A 20,748-nucleotide genomic window follows, 5' to 3' on the forward strand; every position below is an offset into this window, starting at 1 on the left:
TCAAGAAATCCTTGAGTCAAGGGAAACTACCTGATATTTGGAAAAAAGCAAATATTGTCCCCTTATTCAAGAAAGGAAATAGACAAAATCCTCTCAACTACCGACCAGTATCACTGACCAGTGTTGTAAGCAAGGTATTAGAAAAACTTATAAGAAAAGCTTGGGTAAATCATCTAGAAGAACACAGTATGATAACAGAAAGACAGTTTGGTTTCAGAAAAGGAAAATCATGTGTTACTAATCTGTTGAGCTACTATGACAGAGTAACAAACACAGTACAGGAAAGGGAAGAATGGGTGGACAGTATCTATTTAGATTTCAAGAAAGCTTTTGACACAGTACCACACCAAACACTTTTATGGAAACTGTACCATCAAGGAGGAATTCGAGGCAAACTGTTTTGTTGGATGCAAGACTTTCTCATAAAAAGAGAAATGAGGACAGTACTAAGAGGAAACTACTCATCATGGAAAGAAGTGACTAGCCCCTTAACCGCGGGGCGTCACTTTCGTGACGCTTGGGAGCAAGGGATCATACCGCGGGGCGTCGCTTTTGTGATTCTGTGTTATTTTGAATTCACCCGGGCTTCCAAGTGGGGGCTTGTATCATCTATCAGTACTGACAATGTCCAACACTAGTCAGCACTCCTAATCTCATCTGTACTCCCATCCATTGTTGACAATTTAGCCATTTCTCCCCGTTCTTGACTCCCCTCCCTACCCCCCCACCATTACCCTATTCTCTCTCCTGCCTGGCCATGCTACGCTAAGTAAATCTTCCCTGGAATTTTTCACTGATTTCATCCATTGAAATAAGCCCTATGTCGTATTCTTATACCAAATAATATATACAAGAAAGAAATCAGGTAAGTGAGAGTGCCATACACCTGGAATTGGCTAATTATCACCTGACAACACCTCACGTGCACTCGTTCGCTAATTTTCGCTGTTTTTTTCCCCTTGAAATATGCCGTATAATCTATTTTCGTAATAAATATACATGTAAGGAGGGAAGGGAGAAGCCTAAGTGATATTTACATTCACCTGGAACTACCTAATTTATAATGTATTGTCTAGATTTCCTGCCAATCATATTAGTGCTAGACTTAGCTGTTTCAAGAAGTAATATTGGTAACTCTGAATAACCCCTAAAACAGGCCTCCAGGCTGGCTGGCCCTGCGTTATCAGTGTACTCTCATCTTCCGAAGTGAGAGGACGTATGTTTCATCTTGCTGACTTCAAGGCCTTTTTTCACCCCCATGCAAATGGCTCTGTGACCTTTACCCCCTACTAAACCTCGTGTGGAAAGAGGTAAAGGGCTGACAATTGATAAAAGAGTGACTACGATCTTTCTATTGAGTAAAACAGTGCAAGTGGAATTGTAAATAATGTGTAAATAATGTGTAAACAGCAAGTGAAAGTAATGAATGTAAATATACGTGAACAATGGAAAATAGTTTTATAAGTTATTTCAAGTGACAGTGCACAACACAGTGTAAATAAAATAGAAATGTAAATAACATAAATAAAATAGAGAACGTAAACAGAAATGTAAATGAGTAGTATTATAAGAATACGAGTATATACCCTAGGAGTAATGAAAGTGAAAGTTTCACTCTAGCATGTCTGAATGCTATGAGTTATGAGAGTGAAGATGAAAGTGACATTCACTCTCAATGCCAGTATACAGGACGAGAAAGTGAATGCTACGTATTTTACTGAAAGAAATTGAATCCCTACAGTGACAATAAACTAATACTACTGAAGGAAACTTATGGATAAAGACTGTAGATATATATAAGTGTTATATAGTAATAGAAATATAAAGTGTGAGGGGTTTTATGAATAATAAATGACAGACTACCAAGAGCGAACTAGTGCCAGTGCGACGATCAGACGTGCTCGTAATTTCCATTGCTTTCACAGTGTTTTTTTTTTTGAGTATGGATCCCAAACTACTTGAAAATTGTAGAATAGTGTTTATAGTGTTTGTATCTGGCTGTGGTAATCATATTACGGGTTGTCGGGAAGTGTAAAGTGGAGACTTCGTTACCCTACTTCAGAGGTCTCCACAAGTCCTATGGTAACCGACGAAGGCTCAACAATCATTCCAGGAGAAAGCTGAATGTATGTGCCATAAGCATATGTAATTTTATTATTCTAGGACTAATAACTGATTTTTGGCAAATATTTTTTGAGAGTCTGTCGGAGCCCGAATAACCCCGCGGCACATGCAAGTCATTGGTAAACAAGCCCGCGGTGTAGGGGCTTGTGGAGCACCACAGGGTTCGGTGCTGGCACCAATCATGTTTTTAGTGTATATAAATGATATAAACAGTAACACTGGAAATGAGAGCTATCTGAATATGTTTGCAGATGATGCAAAAATACAAAGGAGAATTACTAGCACAGACTCTTGTAGGGAGCTACAAGAAGAATTAAATAAACTTCATGAATGGAGTAGTACATGGCAAATGGAATTCAATGTGGACAAGTGTCATGTAATCAAGTTTGGTAAAAGTGGAAAAAGACCTGATTGGGATTATAAGTTAGGAAATAAAACCCTATACACATCAGAAAGAGAGAAAGACCTAGGCGTGATTATCAATAACAGACTATCTCCAGCTGACCACATCAGCGAGAAGGTATGGAACATGTATACACTGCTTGCAGTATGAGAATAGCATTCACATACATAAATGAAGACATGCTAAGAAGGATAATAACATCATTCATTAGACCAACCCTGGAATATGCATCAGTAGTCTGGAGTCCTCATCTCAAAAAGCATATAGACAAGATTGAAAAAGTGCAAAGGGCCGCTACAAGATGGATACCAAGCTTAAAGGACCTAAGCTACGAAGAAAGACTAAATAAACTGAATCTACCAACACTACAGGAGAGAAGGAAAAGAGGTGACATGATAATGCTGTACAGTATAAGTGCATATCAGGAAAGGAGAAAATAGACATAAATGATTACTTAACATATAGAGAAGCATCAGCAAGAGGACACTGCAAAAAACTGCATAAGAAGAGAGGTGATAAAGACGTAAGGAAATTCAGTTTCCCAAACAGAGCAATTGATCAATGGAATCCACTGCCGAATGAAATAGTGTGTGCCAAAACAATTCACAAATTTAAGGATATGTACGATAAATATGGTTTAAGACACGGTACAGTACGAGCTTGACTCATTCCTGTAAAGATACAATTAGGTAAGAACAATTAGGTAAGAACACACACACACACCATAAAAATTACACTTGCTACTTTATTTCAGTGTTCAGGAAAGCTCTAAAACAGTTACTGTCATTTTATGACAGATAAGAATTCAAAGATACAAACAAGCCCCAGATATTTCAGGGTCATTTATGGAACACCTGTAACTGTTAGATGTGATCAAACTCAACTAAAATGAAACATTGTAGTCAGTAATAATACAGCAATGTCAGACGTGTTCTGTCATCAGCACATAATTATCTTAGTTAAAACCTAAAGTCTTGTCCAAACCTTTGTTATGCCATTTTCATAACAAGGCCCTTAATCTCCAAAGGAACACTGCAAGTGGTCAGCTGTTTGTGTACATTCAAAGCATCTCCTCCTTCCTCTCACCTCCTATCTGTGGCATCTATCTGCTTGCCATCTTCTGGAACCGCACCACAGAGCCAGTAAGTCCAAAGTTTTACAGTAGTTGATGTCACACTGAAGTCAGAATTAGGCATACAGCACAGACAGTTCTTGTTATGCATCAGGGATGTGTACCAGAGTATCACAATTCTTCCAATACAATTAGTGCTGTACTTGTAGGTTGGGGGATTTGGCAAAATGGATTGCAATGGAACTTGAATAGTAAATTTTTTTATTATTTCTGTGGTTATCGTGGATCAAAAAAAAGGGGGGAGGGGAACATATAACAATGATTCACTGTAATTTCAACTGTTTGTAAATATAATGAGTAAATATAATCTCAAGAAACCAACTATCTTCACCTGATGGAAGTAGGCCACTCCCACAGCTTGGATGCATACTGCATGGCTGCATCAATTTCAGTGGGCTTTAGCTGTGAGTTAGTAAATAGACTCCTTGGTTATTTCAGCAGTGCATTTCAATCTGATCTTACAAGAAGTCCCTTTACTTCTTATAGCCCAGTTGATGGCCAGCTTTAATCAGATTTGAGGCTCACTCTGACAAGTAATCATGGAGGCTCATTCCCATATCAGAATCATTGTTCATTAAATTTCATACAACCATGACATTTTAATCAGGTTGTGGGAGTGGTCCAGTTCCTTCAGGTGAAAACCAGATGGCTATAGTTAAACTGATCCACGAGTCTAAGAAAACTGGCCATCAACTGAGCTGATCAGAATTAGGAATCTTAGGTAAGAACAAACACTCTGTAGCAAACCTAGGCTCATTGTTAGGTTAGAGTTATTGTTGTCGTGTCAAGCAACCCCAGTCTGTCTAGTTGAGCAGACCTATTTACTGCAGGGAAGCAACTGCCCCTGCAGGACCATCCATTGAAGTAAAGTGATGTCCCTTACCGTGGACAACACCTTGCCATAGCAAGGTGCTGGAAAGAGTGAGAATATTTGCTTCCTGGATAGATGCTGTGTTTGCATCTCTCCATCCAGTAAACAGGAGTGCTACAGTAGGCTCCACATAACCCTGCTGTTTGGTTATATACTATGGTTACCATCAAGCATTGTAAATGGTTTCTTGGGTTACAAGAAACCATTATGCCTGTTGAATGTAGAGCCACCAAAGGTGGAAAGAAGAGTAATAAAAAGTGACAGGAGGATGGGAGAAATAGAAAGAGAGGATGGTAGACAGAAAAAGAATGATCAGGTTGAAGCAAGAAGTAGGCAGCACTACATCAAGTGAGTGGATGATGGTCACCACCACCTGCCACCGTGTCAGGTTATAGTAGATGCACTGTACCAAAAGTTAGGGATTTTTGTCCGATTAGAACAAAGGCACTTGGCAACCATATGGGCCTTCATCAGGCTAGGTAAAATCCACTACAACAGGGATGTTTGTCAGGTAAGAACAGATATACCAGAAAGGGATCTGTGTCAGGTAAGAACAAATATATCAGAAAGGAATCTTTGTCAGGTAAGAACAAATATACCAGAAAGGGATCTGTGTCAGGTAAGAGCAAATATACCAGAAAGGGATCTGTGTCAGGTTAGAACAAATATGCCAGAAAGAGATCTGTGTCAGGAAAGAACAAATATACCAGGAAGGGATGTGTCAGGTAAGAGCAAATATACCAGAAAGGGATCTGTGTCAGGTAAGAACAAATGCTTTATAACAGGGATTGTCATCAGGTTAGAACAAATACACAGTATGCGTCGTAACAAAGCTTTGGTTTCTCTGTCATGTTAGAACAGATGCACCATAACAGGCTTTGGAACCTCTGTCAAGTTAGAATAATCATATTGTAACAATCTTCTGCCAACAGGGTGCCTTCTGGGGGCTGATCATTGGACTGGTGATTGGATTGGCAAGGTTCATCATGGAGTTTTCCTTCACCATTCCTCTATGTGGAGGTCAGTAGGCATGGCTCTTTTTGATTACCCTTATCAGCCCCAGGGGTTTCCTCCTAATCTGAATAAAACTATATGGTGTTGGATCAGTATAATGCAGAGAATGTGCTTGGGCCTGGAGGGGTTAATTTTTTTTTTCTCTCTCTCTCTCTCTCTCTAAGTGCATGGAAAATAACTAGCTTTCTCCAAAATGTGGTAGAAATTATCTCCATTATTATGTTAAAGTACATTTACACCACTGCTTGGCTGAAGAAGCTGGTATATAGACATTATCATCATCATTATCATCTTCCAGACCTCCTATTCCACCCCAGGGTTGGGTGAAGTAGGGTCCAGAGAGCCAGAAATAAGTTTGATAGAATGAAAAACTAACCAAAATTTGCCCAGTTGATTGAGCCACACTCCCATTCACTCACCACTGAAATCCCCAGAGTCCTGGCTCCACCTGATAGGTCAAAAAACATTAATTAAAAAAGTATCAAACCTTTTAGTGCACTTTACCCTCTGATACATAGTCAAAGCACTCTGACATGTGATGGTGCAATTACTATTAGGCCATATTCATCATAAATAGACGACTCTGGAAGACATTCAGTATCTCCATATTCACAAGCTATGAGTATTTTTTTCTGTACTAATTAAAGCCTGTTTTCTTCCATTTTTTTAATGCAAGATGAACAGAGGAAGGAAAAACCAATCAAATTTTTAAAATTTATACATCAGATTACATGTTTCCTCCATTCATAAAATATCTGTAACTGTTGGACTGGAACTGCTGTAGGTTGAAGTTTGGAGAGAAACTAGTTGGGGAAAGCAAGTTCCAAAGAGAAGCAGTTCAGGGAATAAATGAATTCTGTTAGGCAGAAGTTCTGCAATATGGCAGTGTGATAGCCCAGCCACCCACACTTACTTCCTACCTGCCAGGTCCTTACATACCCTTTTTCTGACCATGCCATCCTATATAGTGTGCAGCTCATCCAAGGTGGAATGATGCTGCAGAATTTCACAACTATATAAACAGAGCTGTCACTGCCCAAAGACTTAGTGGGACTGGCATGGTTGTTGGAATGTAGAAAGCACAGAAAGTTCAGTTTTACTTAAACTTGGGGGGGGCTTCACTTTCACTACTTCACAGTTAGTCCCTTCAGTCTGGGAATGTACTTTATTTTTTAAACTTTATTCTTGTTATTTTCAGATAAATTGATTAAGTTTATGAGAGATTATTCAGAATGGAGGAGTTAGGCATAAGTTCCATTACCCTTTTTGGTATACAAGTACTGTCCCAAACTGGAGAAACTTTGGTAGTAGCAAGAAAGAGTATAAAAAATTCACTGCATCAAAGTGGAGAGGAGAAAGTGTGAGAGAATGGGAGTATGGATGGGGTATATATGCAGGAGTAGGTGAGAATGAGAGGGCAAAGGAAGGAATATGTATAGTTGTGAGTAAAAGATGGAAGAAGAGCATAAGACAGTATGGATCAGTTGGGTCAAGGATTGTGTGGGTAAAGTTGAAAGTTGGAATACAAATGTGGGTGATTGTGTGTGTTTATGTGCCAACGCAAGATCGTGCTAGAAGAGTGAGAGAAGAGTTCTGGACAAATGTAGAAGTGTGCATGGAAAAGTTTGGAAGTGTTTGGAAGTGTTTTTGATCGGTGATATGAATGGTAAAGTTGGGAATGTGAAGGTGAATGGAATAGTTGGTGAGTGGGGTGTGCCTGCTGAGATAGATGAGAATGGGAGTGCATTAGTGGACATTTGTGCTGGGAGGGGGTTGGTGATAGCCAATACCCTCTTCAGGCATAAAATGATCCACAGGTATATGTCGCGAGTGATGAGAAGGGTGGGTGGTGAACTGAATGAAAGGAAGGCAATGATTGATTATGTGTGTGTGGATGAAAGGATGCGAAGATGCGTAATGGATGCAAGAGCTTATAGAGGTTGGGGGAGTGGACTTTCTGACCACTACTTGGTGGTGGCCAGAATTAGAATTCAAGTAAGATGGAGGAATAGAAGAAAGGAAAGACGATAGGAAGGAGTAGTTGCAAGGAGAGTGGAAAGGTTACAAGAGGATGAGAAAAAGGCACAGTATAAGAGAGAAGTGGAGGAACGATTGGGCAAATATGAATTGGAGCAGATGGGAGACGTGGAAGGTGTGTGTAGGATATTTACAGAAGAAATATGTGCATCATGTGATGTGATGCTTGGAAGGAAGAGAAGATGGAGGGGGGTGCAAGGAACAGCATGGTGGACTGAAGAGGTGAGACAGGCTGTGGCACAAAAGAAGAAAGCATACAATGAATGGATGAGAAATAGGGGCGTGGAAGAAGTTGAGAGGCGGAAGAGAGAGTTATATGTAGAAAGAAAGAGGTGAAAAGATTAGTAAGAGAGAGTAAGAAGAGAGTGGACGAGGAATTTGGAAGGAATTTGAGTGTAAAGTGGAGGGACTGTAAGAAAATGTTCTGGAAAGAGGTGAAAAGAGTAAGACAGGGTGGAAGTGAAGTTAGCAGGGGAGTGAAAGATAAAAATGGTAGATTACTAGTGGAGAAGGGAGAAAAAGTGAGCAGATGGAGAGAACACTTTAAGGAATTGTTGAACATAGAGGATGGAAGTAATGCAAGTGTAAGTGGCTGGGGAATGGCTGGGAGAAGGAGGGAGGTGAGAAGACAGGAAGAAATCAGTAGGATAGAAGTTGTGGAAGCAATGAAGAAAGTTAAATCGGGGAAAGCCCCAGGAATTGATGGAGTGTGTGGTGAAATACTGAAGCATGAGGGAGAGATAGTAGTAGAATGGATGTGGAAGATGTGCAGATTGGCCTGGGAGGAAGGTAGAGTCCCGGAGGATTGGAAGTCAGGTATAATTATTCCCTTGGACAAGGGAAAAGGGGAAAAAGAAGTGTGTGGTAATCATAGGGGCATTTGTCTTCTTAGTATAATAGGAAAAGTGTATGGTAGGATACTTATTGACAGAGTTAGAGAAAGAACAGAGAAATTAGTTGGAGAAGAACAAGGAGGCTTTAGGAAGGGAAGAGGTTGTGTAGATCAGATATTCATTCTTAGATCTTTAGTGGAAAAGTTTCTAGAGAAGGGAAAGAAGTTGTATGCGGCTTTCATGGATTTGGAGAAAGCATATGACAGGGTGGATAGACAAGGATTTTGGAAAGTGTTAAGAATATATGGAGTAGATGGGAAGTTGTTGAATGCTGTGAAGAGTATGTAAGATGGTGCGAAGGCTGCAGTGCGTGTGGATGGTGAACTAAGTGAATTTTTCTCTTTGAAAGTTGGGTTGAAACAGGGATGTGTCATGTCTCCATGGTTGTTCAATCTGTACATGGATGGGGTAATAAAAGAGGTACAAAGTAGGGTAGTGGATGTTGGAGTGGCCCTGGTGAGAGAGGATAGTGTTTGGAAACTTCCTGTACTGTTGTTTGCAGATGATACTGTGTTGCTGAGTGAAGACGAAGGGGAGCTGCAAGGCTTGGTGGATGAGTTTGGGAGAGTGTGTAAGAAACGGAATCTAAAGGTGAATGTAGGGAAGAGTATAGTGATGGTCTTTGAGAGAGGTGAAGTCAGTGAATGTACAGCGAGGTTGGATGGTGAGGAATTGGAAAATGTGAGTACGTTTAAGTATTTGGGTAGTGTGATGAGTAAGGATGGAGGTTTGGAGGGTGAAGTGCTTGAAAGGGTACAGCAGGGAAGAAAGGTTGCTGGTTCTTTGAAAGCAGTGATAAGAAACAGGGAAGTGAGCATGGAAGTGAAAAAGTTACTACATGACAGTATTGTGATACCAGCTCTAACGTACGGAAGTGAAGCTTGGACGTTGTTGGAAGGACACAAGTCAAGAGTGAGAGCAGTGGAAATGAGTTATTTAAGAGGAGCCTGTGGAGTCACAATGGAGAGACAGGCTGACGAATGAGGATATAAAGGAGCATTGTGGTGTGGATGTGGATGTGATAGGAAGCGTCATGAGGAACACACTGAGGTGGTTTGGCCATGTGGAGAGGATGGAGGGTGAAAGACTGACGAAGAGAGTGTATGTGAGTGAGGTGGAGGGGGGAAGAGGGAGGGGGAGGCCGAGGATGAGATGGAGGGATGGGGTGGAGAGGTATATGAGAGAGGGGGGTGTGAGTTGGGAGCAGGGCAGTGAAATGGCGGGGGACAGGGCGACTTGGAGGTGATTTGTTTGTGGCCACCCCAAATGGGATTGAGGCGTCTGGCAATAGATAGATAGATCAAAGTGCTATTCTCACACTATGCCTCAGATGTTGGTAGATATCTGTGACAGCTTAAACTTCATGGGAACTTCCCATATACTGCCTCACAGACCAATTTTCTGTCTCTCCATGCTTCAGATGTTGCAATACTCTTTTCACTTTAATTTGTCCTATAAAATGTCATTTCTCCATCTTGAATGATATAATAAAGATTACCTCTAGAGTACAATTTGCTGCTGATTACAAAGAAGTTCCATGCAAATGCTCTAGAGTTGTAGCACCATCATATTTTGCCACTGAGCTACATGAAACCCGCAAAAGAACTAAAATCTGGGCCAGGTTAGGCAAAAGGAGAATAGAGTGAGATGTGTCCAACCTTACAGTATTTGATGATCAATGTAGCTTGGTTTGAACAATCATCTTAACCCCCTCAATTCAGTAACATATTTTTTTTATTCTTCTTGCCATCTGCAGTTGATTTAGTTCATTTAAAGATTAGATTTTTTGAACTACCTGGGTACTCAGCTTACCAAAATAAAGTAATCTGGTAGTTCATGTTGGTGTTACCTGGTAGTCCAGCAGAGCAGATCCACTGACCACAAGCAAGCAGCTGCCTTCCTGTGGCAGGCAGCATCTTGCCAGGGTTGGAACAGGGTTCCTCCACGTGGCAAGATACGGGGAAAAAGGAGGAGGCATAACCCCCAAGTGGATAAGCTGTGTATAGGAGATACGTTTGAGCTGTAGTCTCATCCCAGACTTTGACTATAGAGTCTGTTCCCTGCCGGGAAGCTTTGTGCAAGGCCAGATACCAGGCCTTGGCTCCACATCACTCCCATTGTAGTACCTCATGGGACAAAGGTAACCACCCACTGACTGCCATTCCTTGTGGTTGTCTAACAGGTGCTACACTTGGCCCAAGGTTGACCCAGGACTATACAGGGCAGGTGTGTCCATCTTCCTTGAGTCTAATACAGTACATGCCCTTCCCACATACCCATCATAATTTTGGTAGTAGCAAGAATAACAAATCCATCACTGTGCAGTAGTGAAGAGGCTAATACAGTAAAACCTCACTATAATTGACTAATTGGGGCCCAAGCCATTAAAAAAAAAAAAAAAAAAAAAAAAAAAAAAATCCGATAAAAGCGACTTCTGGACTTCCCCCTGCAAACCTGGACTTTTTCTGACATCATACATTAGTCCAGATCCCGCCAATGGTTTTTAAACTGTTTTGACTACCATTGCAATACTGTACTGTATTATATATTCACTACAATAATCAGATGGTATAATATATATAATAATACTGTACTGCACACTGATAAACATGTCTTTTATTTACCTTATTGCAGTGAACATAGTTGAAGTGATCAGGCAGTTTGGACCTCTTCTGGTTTTATTGAAATTTTTCCGATATACAGTATAAGAATTTAGTTCAGTAGCTCCTCAATTCTGATAAAAGCGAATTCCAGTACTGTATATTGAAGTCTGTTATATCGAGATTTTACTGTACTGCTTTCACCACCTTCATCTGTACAATAAATCCTTGATATAACTGACTTCAATAGACCAGAATTTGCATTTATTGAAATCGAGGAGCTACGGGACTAAATTCTTATATATCGGAGAAAGTCTGATAAAGCCAGAAACAGTTCAGACTGCCTGACCCTTCAGCTATGTTCACCACAATAAGGTAAATAAAAGACATGTTTATCAGTGTACAGTACATTATTATTATGTATAACATACCCTTTGGTTATTGTAGTGAATGTATATTACAGTACAGTACTGCAGTGGTAGTGAAAACTGTTTAAAAATTATTGGTGTGATCCGGACTAATGTCTGATATAACGGACAAAGTCTGGATCAGCAGGGGGAAGTCTGGATGTCGCTTTTATTGGAATTTCGCATTTTTCAGAATGGCTTGGACCCCAATTAGTCCATTATAATGAGATTTTACTGTGTATATACAGTATATCTGTCTATCTATCTATCTATCTATCTATATTATATATATATATATATATATATATATATATATATATATATATATATGGTCAGATACATTAATTCAGGAAAGAGTGGCCAAAACAAATTCCCTCCATGCCACAGTGTTCTCTGCCATCAAGCCATCAGGGTGCTATCCTTCCACCTCTCATCACCTCATATACCCAGTACCTCTCCATTCCGTTCCTCCATCTCATCCTCTATTTCATACAGGGAGAAATATTACTTTGCAGTACAAAGTCTCCTCCCGTCCCTTCTATATTATATACAGTATTTCCTTTATGCTGTCAGATTTCACCACAGAGGACAAGAGGCCAGAATGGATCAAGATAATAGTTGGCAACGTACATTACCTTCATTTCGGGTGCATCCTCCTTCTCATCACCATGGTCGTGGCAGTTGTTATCTCCTATGTCACACAACCAATTCCTGAAAAATGTGTAAGTTGAGGATGAATCAAGAATGCTGTGTTCTGAAGTAAAACAAAAGAAACTTATAAACGGTCCTTATAAGTTGGGAATGTGTTTGAAAATATCACAACTTTACTTCATTTGAAGAAAGAAACCTGTACTTTACACGGGAAAAATCATCCAATATATTACCACTATGCTGGGAATGGAACCCGGGACTCTCAGGTGAGAGCCAGGCAGCAATCCACTCCACCACGACCAGGTAAAAGTTATCTCTCATTGTCACAATTGTGTTACCAATATCCCTCTGTCTCCATTGTGGGCCTGAAGAGGTTGAGATAACCCCCTGGCACTTGTCAAGTAGATGCTTTTAATCTATCCCAAGCACTTACAGCAGGTCAGACTGAAGAGAGAAACCTGTACTTTACACAGGAAAAGTCATCCAGTATATTACCACCATGCCAGGAATTGAACTCGGGACTCTCAGGTGTAGTGGATTGCTGTCTGGCTCTCACCTGAGAGTCCAGGGTTCGATTCCTGGCATAGGGGTAATATATTGGATGGATATATTTCATTTGTTTTAAATAGGTGGTGATTTTCATCCATTTCCAGCATACAGGTATTTCTCATAGCCAGCTCATTAGCAGAATAGAAGAATACTGTGGACATCTCAGTGATTAGCACCATATTCTAGAATTAATCTATTGTCATAGCTCCTGTTAAGTGGAGTCAGGATTCCAAGGGCATGAATGAGGATGGCCCATTCAGTCACAGAGATTTTGATTAGTTTCTCCAATCATTTGTTTCCTCTCTTTCTGAACCCAACCTCACCCCATCCAAGAATGGAAAAAGAGGAATGGATGATGGTGATGATGATGAAATGAGCAAGATACATTACCATTTTAGGAATGAGATTCTTCAAAGCCTCCTATACCACTTAGAATACCCTCCTTATGTTTACACACATTGTATTGTAGTTGTGGTCTTGGTGTATTGTAACTGTGGTCTTGGTGTGTTGTAATTATGGCCTTGATGTATTGTATATAATATTGTGGTCTTGGTGTATTGTAATTGCAGTCTCAGTGTACTGTAATTGTGGTCTTGGTGTATTGTAATTATGGTCAGGATGTATATAATTATGGTCTTGGTGTATTGTAATTGAGATATTGATGCATTATATATAATTGTGGTATTAGTGTATTATAATTGTTGTTTTGGTGTATTGTAATTGTGGTTTTGATGTGTATATAATTGTGGTCTTGGTGTATTGTAATTGTGGTGTTGATGTATTGTAATTGTGGTCTTGGTGTATTGTAATTGTGGTCTTGGTGTATTGTAATTGTGGTGTTGATGTATTGTAATTGTGGTCTTGGTGTATTGTAATTGTGGTCTTGATGTATTGTAATTGTGGTCTTGGTGTATTAAATGGTACATGTGGTCCGGGTGTATTGTATTCGTGGTCTTGGTGTATTGTAATCATGGTCTAGATGTATTGTAATTGTGGTCTTGGTGTATTGTATTCGTGGTCTTGGTGTATTGTAATTGTGGTGTTGATGTATTGTAATTGTGGTCTTGGTGTATTGTAATTGTGGTCCAGGTGTATTGTAATCATGGTCTAGATGGATTGTAATTATGGTCTCTTCCCTACGCAGCTGCACCGCCTTACCTACTGGAACCGGTACAGTACGGAGGTGCGAATGTCCATCAGGGAGTGGAGGAATGAGGCAGCAGAAGAAGAAAGGCAGAAAATAGTTAGTGCTTTTGAGACAGAAGAAAAAGGCAGACACCGAAGCACAGTATCTTCAGTCAGCTCTGTCATTCCAGGAGGTGGGCTAATAAAAGGTTGGTAGACCATTGTAGTAGTAGTAGTAGTGGTTGTAGTAGTAGTAGTAGCCCCAGGTTCATCTGAATGTGAACCCAGTAGACAGCAAGTTTAAGTTGTCCCCCTGCTGCCATCAACCATCCTCCTTTTGGGGAATAGGAAAGCTGCTAGGGACATTTGTATATCTGGGGATCATTACAATAACTGCTTGGTTATATCAATACCACCTTGTGAAGGCATCCTTATCTGGCACCTGATGAAGGATTGAGATTCACAAACACATTTCCCATCATTTTTTAATCATAATTATACAGTAGTTTTTTAACCTTAACTTGGTGGAGATTTTCATTCTTTTATAGCCCATTTCCAGTAACTTAGTGGAACCAACACAATGCCAGGGTTCTGTATCCTTTTCATAGCATGTCTTCATAGTCAGTGCCATATTCTAGCATTAATCTTTTGCTACCGCTCAGGATTCAGGATGAAAAGATGGCAGTTTTAGACCTAGTTCAAGTGAGCCAGGTTGCCTGTTTTTGCTCAGCTAGCCAGAGATCGTTTGTAGTCACAACATTAGAAATTTTCCATTAACCTCAGGGCAACCAGATTTCTACTGTTAATCAAAAAAATATATCAGGTTTGCAAAACAATATATAATTGAAATAAATAAATAAATCATCTGACTGTAAGGATCATCAGTTACAGATGACTGACTTCTGTAGGGCTGCCTGAATGTGGGGACTCTTGATCTAACCCTCACACATTCATAATCTATTTTCTGTCATAGCTATTTGTTTCACCGGGGATAACAAAAAAATAAAAAATAAAATAAAATAAAAAGACAGTTGTAGAGGCTCACCATGTTTCCTGTTCTTTAAAAAAAGAAAAAAAGAAAAAAGTACAGTTGATAGTAATAAATATAAAAAAAGAATCTTAGTTACAAGGGGAAAACAGTCATAGGTCATATCAGTTTCTTCAGGAGGAACAAAGAAAGAAGAGTGTTTTAGCTGTAGTTCATCCTGCAGAAACAGATCTAAGGGGTGAGAGGAAAATTTCTGTAAAGTGTTAGTTAATTTTGCCTCAGGGATGGGTGTTGAAGTGGTATGCCTTCATGCAGTGGCGTTGATATAATTGGGTGGCTCCTCTACCTGGTTATACTGTACTAACATCCCTCAGTTCCCTCCATATCATCCCTCAGTTCCCTCCCAGTCTTCTAAAAGGAGGATGGTGGACCACCACCACCACCACTACTACCCCATGAATGTGCTTCAAGATACCACACCTTTTTCCATACAGCTGACACAAAAAACTGGGGGAAACTGGCAAATCAGCTTTATAGGTAACAGTGGAGCTTTTACTCTGCAATCCAGTGACATTTCACTTCATTCATTCTGCTCTTTGACAGTTTTATTTATTTTAGATGGTATTTTTGAACTGGAGGAGTTAGGCATACCCATCACTAGTAAAAGTTTTTCCTAATATAAGTAAAATTGTCTGGAAATATGTAAATGGTGTTTATCACAAAAAAGTACACAGGAAAAAAAGGGACTGACAATAAGGGCTGAATGTATATCAGTCATGTATGGATTCAGTGTATCTGTTTATAGCCAGATGCATTAATCCTAAAAGGGGTGGCCTTAGATTGCCTTCATTTTCACCATGTCCTCCACCATCAAGCTGCCCTTTCTCCTGCTCACACCACCTTCACTCATATCTCTTCACTCTTTCTCCCTATTTCATCCTTGGTTCACCCTTCCCCTTCTTGCTGTCCACCCTATTCATGTTCATTCTCCTAGTCAGTCTCTGATTCTCCATGCTTTCCATATGGCCATTTCAAAGCTAATACTTTTCTTCATAGTTGGTGAACCAGGTGCCAGCAACATCCCTTTATGGCGTCGCTGCTTGAACTGTGTGTGTGGTGTGGATACACAGAATATAAATAAAGGCAATCAGGAAGACCCAGACAGGTATCTCACACCAAAGCAAAAGGCAGAGAAGGCAGCAGCTTTTATACATGAGAAGCAGCCATGGGCAGAGTAAGTTGATCTAAATATTATGTTTTTATAATGGAGAGAGGAAATTGATTAATCTCATGGGGAGTGTACATTGATGTATCTATCCAGTGAGGAGAATAAGTTGGTTTGTCTGTCTAATGGGGAGTGTATATTGATCTGTCTAATGGGGAGAGTAAGTTGATTTATCTGTCTAATGGGGAGTGTACATTGATCTGTCTATCCAATGGAGAGAATAAGTTGATTAATTTGTCTAATGGAAAGTCCACATTGATATATCTATTTGATGGGGTTAGTAAGTTGATTAAATTGTCTAAAGGGGAGTGTACATTGATCTATCTGTCTAATGGAGAAAGTATGTTGCTTTATGGTATGTCTAATGGGGAGTGTACATTGATCTGTCCATCAAATGGGGTGACTAAGTTTATTTATTTGTCTGATGGAGAGTGTACACTGATTAGCTATATGATAAGGAGAGTAAGTTGATTTACCAGTCTAATGAGGAGTGTACAGTACATTGATCTGTCTGTCTGTCTACTGGGAAGTGTAAGTTGTGCTGTCTATTCCAGATGCTTTAATCTAGGAGGTGGCCAAAAGCAAGTTAATAATTTCCATGTTTCCCTGTTCTCTGCCGTAAGCTTGTCCTCCCTCCTCACACCACCCCTATTCATTTACCTCTCTACCCAATCCCTGTACCTCATCCTTGCTTTCGCTCTCCCCATCTCTCCATCCACCACACATACATACACTTTCCTTATCAGTCTCTCATCCTTGTGAGAAAAGAGGATTTGTTGTCTGCACCTTACATTATGTTTTCAGTATTAACTCTGTTGTAATATTCAGTAATCGGGGTAGCATCATTACGACAGATTCTTACCTGTTTGTAGGCTTTCCAATTTTACACATTTATTATGGCATTGTGCTTAATTTATGGGTACCTGCCAGTCTGATGGTTAGAATTCCCCTTTCAAAGTGACTGTCTTGCAAAAGTTTGATTCCCAGGCAGTGATTGGAACTTTTTAAATGCGAAAGTTTGATTCCCAGGCAGTGATTGGAACTTTTTAAATCATGTAATGCCACAAAAAGAAATAGGCTGTCCATCTACTCTTAAATGTACTGGACTACAGTAGCCTAGTCTCAGACCCCTACACCTCAGAGGGGTAGAATGAGATTGGCTGTTACTGTGTTTTATACCTGCAGTATGTACTGCCTGTAATTTTTTTTTTTTTTTTTAAATAATGCAAGGAAGAAGGTACCAAAGGCCAGGAGCCCACAAACCGTTCCCTTCAAGAAAAAACAAAAACAAGATAACAGAGAGCCAAATTCAAGATCTGTACATTTCAAGATGCTCGGACACAATGCGTTTGAAAGACTGGAGATCATAGGCAGTTTGAAATACAGACAGAGGAAGACAGTTTCAGAGCTGACCTGTTGCATTTATGAAGGACTGGGAGTAATGGTTAACTCTTGCATTAGAGAGTTGGACAGAAAAGGGATGAGAGTTTGTTGCTAGATGGGTGTTATGTGCCTGTTGTACTGGTGGAGGGATGCAAGCAGACAGTTCAGAGGAGCAGTGACCATTGAAGTGGCAATAGAAAAGAAAGATGCAACAGTGCAGCAAAGAGACAGAGGCTGAAGAGAGCCAGTAAGAGGAAGAGAGTTAATGAGACAAAAAACCTTTGACTCCATGTTGTTGAGAAGAGCTGTATGTGGGGAGCCTCCCCACACATGAGAGCCGTACTCTACAGAGGGGCGAATAAAACCCATGTATAAAGTCAACAACTGTGCAGGAGTAACGAAGGCACAGAGTCGGCTTAGCACACCTAATCTCTTGGAAGTAGATTTTTAAGAGTGGTAATATGTTCTTTCCAAGATAAATCCTGAGAGAATGAAACCCCAAGTATATTTAAAGATGATGCAGGATTAAGCTGGATATTGTTAAAAATTGGAGAGTATTCTTTTGGAAGATTTTGTCAGGTTGATAGATGTAAGAACTGAGTTTTTGATGCATTAAAAATAACAAGATTACTTTTTACCCCAATCAGAGATATGAGCCAATTCAGATAGTAGGTGTGCCATAGCCTCATCCTCTGTTTGTTGAAGCAACTGCTGAAATGGACGTTGTGGGAAGCGAATGGAAAGGTGAAGGATGGAGTCATCAGCATATGAGTGGATAGGGTTAGATGTACAGCTTAGAATATCACTGATGAATAAAAGGAAGAGCATTGGTGATAGGACAGAGCCTTGAGGAACACCATTATTGATAGCTCTAGGAGAAGAATGTTGGCTGTCAACAACAGGAGCTATAGAACAGCCAGAAAGGAAGCTCGAGATAAAGACACAGATAGATGGATAGAAATCGTAAGAGGAAAGTTTGGAAATTAAAGATTTATGCCAGACTCAATCGAAAGCTTTTGAGATGTCAAGTGCAATGGCAAAGCTTTCACCAATGTCCCAAAAGGAGGTTGACCAGGAATCTGAAAGGTACAATAGATGAGAAGATTGCCATCCCTGGCGGATCGCATACTGACAATCAGAAAGAAGGTTGTGATAGGAAAGATGCTTTAAAGTTTTTCTTTTAAGAATAGACTTGAAAACTATTGAAATACAGAATGTTAAAGCGATTGGGAGATAGTTAGAGGGCTGGTAATGGTGAAGGATCCTTTCCCACAATGGCACTAATAAAACCAGATACAGGGTACTTCCACTATGCATTCATGCATATATCCCTCAGCTCCCCCACTATTCTCCAAAAAAGGGATGAGGAACTTCAAGAGCAAGGTAACTTCAGCCTGCAGTCTACCTGGTTCCAGATGAGCCTGAGGCCACAACAACGTCTTCCTGTGTCGTATGAGGCAATTAAAAAGGGAGTGAGCTAATGTTGGACTAATTTATGCATGTATGGCATATATTGTAGTGCTGGCTTGCATATGCCTGACATGAGCAGGCAGCTCTACTATATACTTTCAAGCTGTAATTTAGTGATCCTGAAGGGCTGTTGATCTGTAGGATCAAGGAACATAATTTTCTGCCACTGGAGAAGTAACCCACCCCCAGCCAATTCTTCATGCCTGAGCATATGTGTGGAAGGCTTGTGAGTGTAGGCTGGAAATCACATATGATTACCTTGCTTGTAATTAAAAAAGTATGTGTATGTCATCAAGGGACCCCTAATATGATGAAAAATATGAAAACAAAACAAAAACAAAATGAGAGACTTATATTACCTCTCCTGTTTGAAAAACCTCCCTTAAGGTGAATAAAACAGTCTTGAGACTGCTGATAGTATTCAGGAAGTCAGTGAGAAGTACAAGAAGTGGAGGGATGGGACGGAAACAAGAAACAGGAAGTTGATACCCAGCTTACAAAACAATAGAGCAGGAATATTGTGGAACAGGGTGTGTGACCCTGTGCTGTGTAGGAAGAGAGGGGAGGAATTCTGTTTTGTGTACCACATGTAATAGATGGATCCAAATGAGATACAGTGGTATTTGAAACAGTTAGAGGTAGACTGCATGATATGAGAAGTTTTCAATGAGCAGTATATAGGGGTGCTCAAGCTGTTGCTGATATAATGGAAAGTGGTTTAGAGTGACAGCAACAGTGTGTGGAAGGGTTCTGTTACATGGGGGAACATGCTGACTGCAGGAGGTGAAGTAATTTCCCCTGCTAGAATGAGAACTTAATGAAAGAAGTTTAGGGCACTGTTAGCACTCCTGACTAATGAGTCTTAATCTAAGTTAAGGGTACTTTACACAAAAATATAAGACTTTGCCAGTGATGTAAGGAGGCACCAGCAGGTTGGAACACACAGAAATTACTAAGTTGAGATGGATGAGTAGGACACCACAGAATGATAGAGCAGAGAATGACTTGTGTATTGTGAGAGAGATCTGGCCTAAGAGATAATAAAGAAATAATATGAACTAGTGGGATAGGATTATTTGGATATTTTGGGAGGAAGGGGGAAAATGACCAGCTGAGGAAAATCGCAGGTGTGATTGTGGAGAATTAAATGCTCCAAGGAAGAGTGAGAAAGACTTGAGATGAAGTCCTGCATGCAGAGTTCCATGATGGGATAAGGAATAGAGTAGAAAATGGTTTAAGATTGCAGGACATGGAGAACACTATCATGTAATAATATCAACACATACCAGCATGGTCAGAGGTCTCTAAACATAAATGTAATGCCATTGGATTGGAGGGGTTAAGGCCAAAATTGTATAATCTGGATGCTCAAAACTACCACCATACTTACCTGTGGCATTCAGTGGCAGCCCCAGTTGCTTGTAGGTTCTGTACTGGAGTAGCCAGTTATAGGAATGAAGAAAACAATATATCAGTACAGTATAAATCACACTTGTTTTACTACTATCTTTGCAGCATTGTCAGTGGAATGGCCATGTTTGTCCTCATTGGCGCCACCTTCTTCTGGGGTTTCTACGCTTAATATCGATGTGCTGTTCATCTACAACCTTGAAGGGGGGGACGGCATCATTAACTTAAACCAATTGTGCTCCATTCAAAATGGCCGCACAAATCAGTCAACAGTAACAATAAGATGATGTTGTCACCCATACAGTGATAGTTTACATGAAAACTACAATTTCTGCTGTACAGTCAGGTCTCATTATACAACTGTTCACAGAGTGATAAATTGCAACAATGATACTTCAAAAGTTGTACCTTTTTTCGGAATAATGTTTAAAAATTGGTTGTGATATCACTAGAATGATACTTGTGA

The 20,748-nt window shown here is 40.1% G+C and overlaps 1 protein-coding gene across 1 annotated transcript in view; it reads left to right on the forward strand.

Moving 5' to 3' along the window:
* The window catches only part of LOC145410616 (sodium/glucose cotransporter 4-like), a 64,553-nt gene extending 44,099 nt beyond the window's left edge, over positions 1–20,454 (forward strand). The window contains exons 9-14 of the mRNA XM_080280729.1: positions 3,555–3,669; positions 5,463–5,550; positions 12,055–12,203; positions 13,826–14,000; positions 15,851–16,028; positions 20,388–20,454. Coding sequence (XP_080136855.1) covers positions 3,555–3,669; positions 5,463–5,550; positions 12,055–12,203; positions 13,826–14,000; positions 15,851–16,028; positions 20,388–20,454 — 772 coding nt within the window. The remainder of the gene's footprint in view (positions 1–3,554; positions 3,670–5,462; positions 5,551–12,054; positions 12,204–13,825; positions 14,001–15,850; positions 16,029–20,387) is intronic.
* Positions 20,455–20,748: the final 294 nt, after the last annotated feature.

This window comes from Coenobita brevimanus, chromosome 86, assembly GCF_032717465.1.
Source record: "Coenobita brevimanus isolate Jiangsu-jjx chromosome 86, ASM3271746v2, whole genome shotgun sequence".
Lineage (NCBI taxonomy): Eukaryota > Metazoa > Arthropoda > Malacostraca > Decapoda > Coenobitidae > Coenobita > Coenobita brevimanus.